Raw genomic sequence first — 9,916 nt, 5'->3', positions numbered from 1 at the left:
TGGAGAGGCACAGACTGGCTGGAGAAGTGTCTCTGCCAGGCAGCCGCAGGGTTTATCCCCACCACCCTGGCCCTTGTGCCTCACCTCTGCAGGGAGGAGAGGGACCTGGGCTGAGGGGGACGAGGAGGTACCTGAGCCCCACTAATGCTTTCCCACAGTGGCTACTGAAAGACCAGCAGCTGGGACTGACTATTGGTGGCAGGCGGCCTGGGCTGGCTTTGCTCTCTGAGCGGGAGGGAAGAAGTGCTGGCTCCCCGGGCAGTGGGAGCTGAGGGAAGCCCCCTTACCCTGTCTCGCTGCTGTGGTTTGAGAGGGGCCAGCAGGGAGTTGCTGGCCTGTTCACGTTAGAAATTCCTCCAGTGCTGACAGCTTTGTTTGCATTCCTGCCTGCACGCCGGCCAGGACGGGGGCTTTCCTTGGCGCTGGTGCTGCCAAGAACGCGTAGCTCCAGAGCGAGCAGCCAAGGCCCTGAGGACAGCAGAGCACAGCATGAGGGGCTGGAAGCACTCGTCTGAGGCAGGGACACCGTGAGATGGGGAGGGCAGGCAGTTAGTGCATGGTGCTGCACCTACAGTACATACAGGACTCCCTGCCCCTCGCCCGCTCCTGGGGAGCTGCACCCAGGCTCCTCCGGGCCTTGACCACGGGTGCTGGCAGGAGGGCCGGGGTGACAAAACGCAGTGCTGCTGAGTGTGTGGGGGTGCTAATGGAGAGCCCTAGCTTCATGTTACCTGTAACCCCCGTGCTGCACCTCCTGCACCCGCCTTATCCGGGGCTTGGCTCGCGGGGCCATGCGAGGGCTTCTTCCAGCTGCTCTTACATTCCTAGGCTCCATATGGCAAAGCAGCTCCTGGGTGACAGCTGGCAGGGGAGGCTGTTTGCATTACGCAGCCCTTGCCTGTTCTGCCCTGTGGCACCTCTCCCAGGATGCCTGGAGGCAGCGCTGTGGCTGCCCCAAGGAGAACGCCAGGGCCTGTTTCCCTCCGATTTAGCCAACCAGGCTGCAGCTCTGGCACAAGGTCCTGGCACTGCTCACAGGACAGAAGCTCCTCTGCTGTGCACTCGACAGCCTGATGTCAGCCAGCGCCCATACCCGTTTCTACAGTGCAGCCCCCTGGGCGTGGGGAGCACCTGCTGGGGAACCATGAATGGCCTGGCACTAGCATGGCATGCTCGCAGGCACGGCTACAGCCCCCAGCACCAGAGGGCTGAGGTTCCAACGCGCTACCCTGTGCTCCGCTTTGCAAGGCCAAGAGGTCTGGGGGCACCTGTAACGGGCACTTTCCCAGGGCATGACATTCACCCAACTCGCTTGGTGCTACTTGCCCCCCCCCCCCCGGCCATGTGGTGACCCTACAGCTCAGCACCCCACCCAGGTGGGTCCCCCGCTGCGCCGTGCCGCAGCTTACCCTGCGCTCCCGCCTTTGCAGCCAGCTTGGGAGTGACCATTCAGGGAGTGACGCAGGGCTGTGGGCCAGGCTGAAGGCAAGCAGAGCCCCTCAGCTTCTCCACTGTGAGTCTGTACTTGGAGCAGGGCATGCCCCTCCTCGCACACAACCCCAGCAGGCAGGACAGCTGCTTCTGGGGCCTCCCAGCTGCTAGCCCAGCTGGCAGGGGCCCTGCCCCTCACCCTGAGGGGAGAATGACTCATCTTCCCCCCCCTTCTCAGGCTTCTGCTTCCACCCCATGTCAGGCCACCCCACCCCTGCCGCCCTGGATAACATCACTTTGGAAGTATGTGCTGCATTCTCCCACTGCCAAGTAGCGAGGGGAGGATGGGGGCGGGGGGCATTGCTGCTGCCTCTGGCCCCCGAGCTCCCTGCCACTGGAATTACCGCCCCAGTAGGAAACCGCAATGGATGGGCTCCCGCTCCCTTTGGAAAGGAACCGCAAGCTTGGCTGACGTCAGCACTCTGATTACATTCCCGTCTGCCTCACTCCGCATCACCTTCCAGCACAGACGCCAGCTGATTAGCAGGCTGGCACTGGGCTGTGTGCTAAGACGGCACTGCTGAGCTAGCAGGAGTGGGAATTTCCTGGCACCACCTGGTCCCAGCCTGACCTGGGGCCTGCTCCGAACACTCCTGCTCCCCATGGAGACACCGGCCTTCATGTCACACCTGGACAGAGCGACAGGCCGGGCCCTTGGCTTTGCTGCTACCCCCAGCCATTGATGGGCCAGCGCTCCAGGCTCTGGGCCTGCTCAGAGGGAACATTCAGCTACTCTTGGGCAGCGAGCCCTGAAGCTTCCTCCCCTCCACGCTTCTCCTCACCCAGGCCCTTCCCCGCCTCACCTGACCCCTCCCCAGCCCACAGCTCTGGCCAACATCCAACCAACCAAGGACAGGTGGAAGAAAAAACACCAGGAGAAGGTGTAGAAAACCTGTTTCTTGTATTAAAACAGCTAGGAAACAGTGGGACCCGGTGCTCTGGGAAGAGGCCCGTTGGGCTGGGGAAGGCAGAGGGGTGGGGGAGCCCTGGGCTGGAAGGCAGGTACCCAGGTGGGTTGGTACTCAGCATTTGCTCAGTCCTGGGTCTGTCATTTACAAGCAGGTTGGTGCATCCTAGCACAACAAAGTCTCTCAATGTGACCCCGCCCAACCCCAGCCTCCCCCTCCCTTGGATCCTTCAGGTCCCCTGCACTCAGCAAGGCAGCTGACTGGGTGAGATAGGACCCATCCGCAAGTCCCTCCCTGGAGGGATGGGGGGGTTTCTGTGTTAAATGGGGAGGTATCAATGCAGGGGGGCACGTCCTTCCTCCCCCGACAGCCCCCAGTTGCGATCCCGCCTGCCCTGGCCTACTCCTTAGCGTCTCCACAGGTAGGTCTGGATGGAGTCAGCCGGAGCCACAGCCTCAATGAAGCCAACGCCTGGGTCTGAGATCCCGAACGGCACATCCGTGGGGTACCTGGGGAGAGTGAGGTGGGGTGGTGATGCACATGGGAGAGGGGGAGGTCGGTCCGACGGAATCGGAGGCAACTAGAGGGGGGGCTGGGAAGGGCTTTGGGGCTCTTTCCCCCAGGAGGTTTCCTTTCTGCAGCACCCCCATCCTGGGCACCCACCCTCCGAGCTCCTGCCCCACTCGGAGAAAGGCAGCGCCTGGTCTGGACAAGGAGGCGGCCCTCATGGCCCGGCCAGGCACTCACCTGTTCAGAACCACGAGCGCGGCAGCCCGGTCTGGGCGCAGGAAGGCCGCGTACTCCAGGTTGCACTTGTAGCATTTCTTGGAGATGAGCAGCCGCACGCGCTGGGAGCCCTCGGAGACGAACTTGCTGCACAGACAAAAGCGGGAGCAGTGAGTGCACGGTACAAACAGCATATGGAAAGATCATTAAGTGGACTGCCGAGACCCTCAGCAATTTTCAAGTGGTCCATGAAAAAAAAAGTTTGAGAACCACTAGAGCGCCACTCCAGCCCCAGCTGCATTAAAGACTAAATTTAGATGTGCCTTTCCCCAGGCTGCCGGGATCTAGTGCACAGCCAGCTGCACGCTGCAAACCAGCACACGGACGGCTGCTGGGAGCAGCAGGGTCCTGTCACAGCACTGCTGCAAGTCAGCTAGGGTCAGAAATGCACAGTCAGGCCAAAGGGGCTGTGATGAAGTGGGACTGTTCTTAATGTTTCCTCTGAATACTGTAGGGGTGCCTCAGTTTCCCTATGCATTTCTTACGTCTCTAGGTGGTGGGATATGGGGGTGTAATTGTTGCAGAGCAAAGGGCCAGTGTACATAAATGGCCGACACACTGTCTTCTGGCAACTGATGGCCTGGGCCCTTCACACCCTCCCGCCCCCCTCCCCCCACCCCCAAGATGATAGCTAAAGCTAAAGGAGAACAAAGGAATCCGGTGACCTCCTGGCCCAGGAAAGGGACAAAGCCCAGAGGAGGAGGGGCTGGAGGGAGTTTCAGTTTGGGACTGGCTGGAGACATGGAGTGAAGGGCAGATGTGGTTGTCTGGCTCACTGCCCCCCAAAATGGACCCAGCTGAGGGTCCAGTTCTCTGCACCTACAAGCTCTGTTTTAGACCATGTTCCTGTCATCTAAGAAACCTCTGTTTTACTGGCTGGCTGAGAGTCACGTCTGACTGCGAAGTTGGGGGGTAGGACCCTCTGGCTTCCCCAAGACTCCACCTGGGCGGACTGGCTGTGGAAAGTGCACGGAGGGGCAGAGGATGCTGAATGCTCCGAGGTCAGACCCAGGAAGGTGGAAGCCGGGTGAGCTGCTTGCCCTGGGGACAGGCTGCTCACAGAAAGGAGACTTCCCCAGAGTCCTGACTGGCTTCATAGGGAGCAGTTCCAGAGCATCACCCAGGGACTCCGTGACAAGGGCACATTCTGCCTGGTGTGTGCAGGGATATGTACACACGACAAGCTGCACCCACCCTCCTGTTCACGTGCACAGGACATACAATGCCAGCTGCACCAGGCAGCTCAGCCCTCTCCAAGCCTTTGGCAGGGCCCAGCTCACCTGAAATGGCCCATGTGGTAGAACATGGGCTGCTTGTAAAAGAGATCCTTGCTGCTGTCCACAATGACCGGGCTGTCCACATAGTTTTTGCTCCAGTTGGGCCCCCCGTCCATGTCCAGGGCCAGGTTCCAGTCTGTCCAGCCCGTGACGTAGTTGTTCAGGTTCTGTGAAGGGGAGATGGAGACGCTCAGCTGGAGGCTCTTGGGGGCCAAGGCCCTGGCTCCTGCCCCCCGGAGCACTGAGGGGGTCTTACTGTCAGGATGCTGTGGCTGTACTTGCTCCCTCGGTCCCAGCCACCCAGAACCACCCTGGGCTCCCAGAAGTAGGACCCTGTGGAGGCCTCTGTGGAGAGCAGGTAGTAGCTGGGGAAGAGGTGGTGGGTGATGGACAGTGTGAGGTCGATGGGCGCCAGGAAGTCCAGGTACCAGTGAATGCCGATGCCGTTGATGAAGCTGGCGGCCACAGGGTCATTCAGGACCTGAGAGGAGGAAGGAGGAGGTCACCTGCTGCCAAGGCCACCACCAGGGGTGGGGGGCCTGGCTGGTGCAACCCCTCCACCAAGCCACGCTGCCTGCTCGGAGCCGGGCAAGGCCCAGGCACGTGGACTCACCACTTCCGCCCAGTAGGGCAGCATCACTCGCTGGTCGTCCAGCATGATGAGCTGGATGCCCTTGTGCGAGCTGTTGGCCAGTGCCGGGCCCAGGTCCTGGGCGATGAAGTCCCGTTGGTGCTCAGGAGAGAAGCCCAGGCACTGGAAGGGGTAGAAGACGATCTCTCCAGCCGTGGGCTCGTTCCCAGCTGTCACCGCCCAGAACGTCAAGTTGTGCTTGGCGTATTCGTCCAGGAACCTTGGGGCCAGAAAGACAAGAAACATTAGCAGCCCCGCCCCGCAGCGCCCCTCCTGGGGTGCAGAGACTAGACCCTCTGCCCCCCACCCGCATAGTCTGTAGAGACCTCACCCGCAATAAGATTGTTTGGGGGCAGTTCTCTGGGCTGGGCAATACTGGGGGTCAGACTGATGCTCACAATGGGCCCTTCTGTGATTGTCGCTCTGCTGACTCAGGGAGCTCACATGGACTCCTCCAACGCCCCATCCCTAACACCCATCCAGCCCGTTCCCTTGCACAGCACCAGGGCTAGCTGTACCCACAGAGACCCGCCCCATCCTGCCAGCTTCTCTCCCCAGGAGAGCCCCTGCCCCGCGCTGCCCTTTACCTGATGAAGTAGTTGGCCCAGGTCTTGTGATACTTGTCCCCCGGCTTCCCTTTCAGCGTGCCCCTTCCTGTCATGGCTCCGTTAGTTTTCAGCCAGATGGGGGACGTCCAGGGACTGGCGTACAGGGAGAGCGGCGTCCTGGCCACAGCCTGGGCATGCTGGAGAATGGGGATCTGAGGGGCAGGGGGAGGCAGGGGATCATGTGCTGCAGTGGCCCCGTGAGCGAAGCTCCCCAGACCACCTGCCCTGCGGAAGCCTCCCTCCACCCGCAGCCTCCCCTGTGAAATGGAGCCCCCATGTCAGGCTGCCTTGGGGCGGGGGCTGAGCAGAATTCGAACACTGTACAGAAACCCACCCCCCAAGCGAGAGCAGGGCCCAGGGACACATGGGAAATGGCACCTCATGGCCCTGACCCAAGTGGCCAGCCTGGCTTTGACAGGCCCAGGGGCCCCAGTGCCCCCCAGAAGGGGCTGGGAGATGCCTGCCCAGGGGGATGTCAGGGGCGGCCAAACCAGTGTCGGATGGAGAGACTAGGATGATCGTGGAGGGGCAAGTGCCAAGGGCGGGGCTCAGTCCCAGCCTGTGATGGCCACAGGAAACACCCAGCATCAGGCAAGGCCCGGGAGCTTGGCCAAGGAGCAAACTGAGACTGGTCGTTTCCTGCCGCATCCTGGCTCCCCTTCCCTGCCTCCAGTGCCGTCCCCCCCAGCCCGTCCCCCTTCCCTGCTTCCAGCACTGTTCCCCCAGCCTGTCCCTCTTCCCCGCTTCCAACACTGCAGCCCCAGCCAGTCCCCCTTCCCCGCTTCCAGCACTGTTCCCCCAGGCAGTCCCCCTTCCCCACTTCCAGCAACCCCCCCACAGCCCGTCCCCTTTCCCCGCTTCCAACACCCCCCGCAGCCCGTCCCCCTTCCCCACCACAGCTCCTACCCACCCAGGGCCCTCACTCGCCGCAGGAACTGCTCACTTTCAGCTTTGTGTCCTCCTCGGTCAGGCTAAAGTTCCTCAGCTCGAAGTCCCCCTCAGAGTCGTCATAGGTGTAGAGACGGACAGAGAAGTCACAGCTAGCCATGGGGACGCGGACCAGGTTGTACTCGATCCCTGTGGGACAGGAAGGAGGTGACCCGGGACCCAGAGCCGGGCCCTTGTCCAGCTGAGTGGACAGTAGGAGGGAACCAGGCCCAAGGGCCTTGCTGTGCCCTGGGGGTCAGCAGTCCCGCTTGCCCCACCATGCCTGTATCTCCAGGGCCCAGCCCCACAACTCACCTTCCTCTGAGAAGTACGACTTGAGTAGGTTGGTCTGGGTGCCCGGGGACAGGGCCATGATGTTCATGGCGGCAGAGTCTGTGAGAGCCCCGCCAAAGCCCTTCACTTTCTGGTACTGCTGCGCCGTGTCCAGCTTCAGCAACAGATCTGCGGGGCAGAGAGCAGCTCGGCTCAGAGCCCTGCAGCTGGGAGCAAGGGCCAGGGCCAGCCCTGCCCTTTGCATCCCTAGTGCCCAAGCAGATACCTGGGGCCATGGAGTCGCTCTGGAACCTCCCCTCGCTGCGCTCCAGCCGCTTGCCTGCCTTGCTGCTCTCATACTTGGCGTACGTGCCCATGGCCGGGACGACAACGGGGTCCAGCGTGTCACAATACGAGGCGTTGCATTCACACACCAGAGAGTCGTGGCCAAAGTTCTTGGCATTGCAGGGATAGCCGCCTAAGGATGGGGAGACAGACAGGGCTGGGGCCGGGCTCTGGGTATAGTTTGAGGCTTCCCCACCCATCCTGGGAGAGGATACCCACCCATCGATCCCATTCCTCTGAGCTCTGGGGATGCCCCTGAGCAAGGTCCCTACCACACGGTCCCAGACACCCATCCCAGGAGCAGCAGGGTCTCAGCACACCCGTTTGGTCCCTCAAAGCCCAAGACTCCTGCACCAGCTGATACCCCACAATGCCCCACCCCACCCCGAGGAGAAGTGCAGAGGCTGAGCGTCACCCAGGAGGGACCCTTCCCGCAGGTCACACACACGACACGTCACAAGCGCTTACCTGCCGCCCCAGGCGCTATCTGGATGAAAAGGAACCAGCCCAGGATGCTGGCGCACCCGGCCCACATGGCGCCTTTCCTGCCCAGTGTGACCCCGCAGCCAGTCCCAGCGAGCACGGCGCTGGGCACCTGGGCCTGAAAGCAAGATGGAAGCTGTAAGTGTCGGGGCTGCTGGGTCACCCACTCCCCACTCACTGCCCCCTTGCTGGCTTCAGCCTCAGGAACAACCAGGTGGCGAGCCCAGCACTGCGGGGGCTCCTGGAGCAGCACATGGGGGGAAGGGTGGGGCAAGCTGCCCTGCAACAGGCTGTGTCCTGGAACAGAACTGGCGGCCCAGAAGAGTCCTTTTCACCTGTGCACCCTTGGCGTGGCTTGGGCTGAGTCTGTCACCTGCCCTCAGCTCTGTGGCCCCAGGCTAATCTCTGGCTGCCCTGCCCAGTTCCCCTTGCAGCCAGGGCTTGACCTGGTCCTGCTGCTTTCCCTTTTGTGCACCCAGACTTTCCTCCAGCTCTGCCCCCGCAGCAAAGGCTCCTGTCCCTGCACTGGGGTGGCATCTCCCCCCATCTCAGCTCTCTCCCCTTCTGCCCGTCTCAATGCCAGGGCCAAGAGGAGCTGCTTCCCTTAGGACTCTGGCCAGGATTCCCCCTTTCCTAACGCGGCCCCATCTCCTCCCATACAGCCTGCTCCAGCCTCTCCCTCACCTTCAAAGCACCACCCAGCTCCACTCCTGGCTCCAGCAGCGTCTCCCCACTCCTACACCTGCTCCACCCTGGCTTCTCCGGCTCCACCCAGCTGCTTGCCAGAGCTGCTCCCTTTCCCTCGCCCACTTCTGAAAGTGAACCTTCCCACTCAGCCCCCCAGCTCTTCCCATTGCCCCCATCCCCACACACCCCTGCAGCCATCCCCTGCACAGGTCTTCAGGCGGGAACACTGTGTGCCTCCATGGGACAGGCAGCATTCCCCATGGGGGCTCAGCAGCCACGTATGGCTCAGCCATTCAGGGCCCCTTGTGAGATGCCGTGCACAAGGGCTCCCAAGTGGTGGCTGCAGAAGAGCCCTCAGCTCCAGGGAGAGGGGCTGTTGGGTGCTTTTAACCTCAGTTTCTGAGCTCTGCTCTGCATAATTGCACCCGCAACTAAAGCGTGTCCAGGCTCCAGTTGAGCTGTGCCCAGTATGTTCTCTGGGCGTTGCCAAGTGCGGCATTTCTCCAGCTGGCAGTACGGGGAGCCCAGCTGGGCCCTGCCCACCCTAGAGAACTCGCTTGGCATTGGGAACATAACTTAAATAAGGGACCAAGCAATGAGTCAGCTGAGCGACCACAACGGCCTTTCACTGGGACTGGCTGTGCCTAGGTGCAAAGCCACTGCCATGTCCGGCAGGTGGTGTAGCACAGTGATGAACTGGCAGTGCAAACGCCCCCCCTTCCCACAGTCCCAGTGCGTCATGCATGGACCCGGGATTCACTAGGTCTAGCCCTGACTCTGCTACTCCTAGGTCTCTGGGCAAGACTCTGCCTCTCACAGAGCCCCGGTTTGCCCATGTGTGGAACGGGGCAGCTCCACCCTGCCTTCCATAGGCCAGTGCGGGTTAACTAATAACACGCTCTGTATTCCCCGTGGGCAGCTTTCCACTTCCCTGAACGACCTCAGTCAGCCCCCATGCCCAGCACCGAACAAACCAGACTAGCCCCACTCACCTGGTGAGCCAGCAAAGCAGAGACCCCTGCTGCTGAGACCACAGGTCCTGCTCTGCCTCTCTCCCCAATCCCCAAGAGACTGGGATGCAGTGGCACCTGCCTGGTGGGGCAGGAGCTCTGTGGGAGGCGATGAGCCAACCTGCTCAGCCAGAAGAGTCTGTCATGGGGAGAGGGAGGTTCCCTGGCACTGACTGAATTCTAAAGGGAATCTGGGGAGGATTTTGCAACTTTTGCTCCGACCCTCCCAGCAGCATTTGCAAACCTCTGGTCACACAACACGACCCAGGAGCAGGGAAGGCCCCAAGTGCTGGTCTGGGGCAGAGGGAGAGGACCCTCAGGGGAACCCCCTACCTGCCTCTCCATCTTTCCCCTGAATTCCTTCTATGGACTTTCCCTGATGCACAGGATCAGCCCCACCCCCAGTCCAGAAACCTGGGGACAGTTCAGAGTTTCTCCTCTGTAATGTGTTTGTGCCACTTCTGCTCTCATCTCTTTTCAGGCTGTTGTC

At 61.5% G+C, this 9,916-nt stretch overlaps 1 protein-coding gene across 1 annotated transcript; it reads right to left on the bottom strand.

The window, feature by feature from the left end:
• Nucleotides 1-2,373: 2,373 nt before the first annotated feature.
• Nucleotides 2,374-9,559, bottom strand: LOC311512423 (lysosomal acid glucosylceramidase-like). Its single transcript, XM_084613636.1, has 11 exons — nucleotides 9,409-9,559; nucleotides 7,715-7,847; nucleotides 7,188-7,379; nucleotides 6,944-7,090; nucleotides 6,645-6,778; nucleotides 5,681-5,853; nucleotides 5,076-5,313; nucleotides 4,719-4,943; nucleotides 4,466-4,629; nucleotides 3,147-3,272; nucleotides 2,374-2,908 (listed from the first exon to the last, which is right to left on the bottom strand). The coding sequence occupies exons 2-11, from the start codon at nucleotides 7,779-7,781 to the stop codon at nucleotides 2,806-2,808; spliced, it is 1,569 nt and encodes a 522-aa protein (XP_084469762.1). The 5' UTR covers nucleotides 7,782-7,847; nucleotides 9,409-9,559; the 3' UTR covers nucleotides 2,374-2,805.
• Nucleotides 9,560-9,916: the final 357 nt, after the last annotated feature.

The sequence above is a fragment of the Lepidochelys olivacea genome (genome assembly GCF_965140295.1).
Source record: "Lepidochelys olivacea isolate rLepOli2 genome assembly, chromosome: 24".
Classification (NCBI taxonomy): Eukaryota; Metazoa; Chordata; order Testudines; family Cheloniidae; genus Lepidochelys; species Lepidochelys olivacea.
Note: the sequence above shows the minus strand (reverse complement) of the source record. Positions and strands in the feature narration are given on the sequence as shown.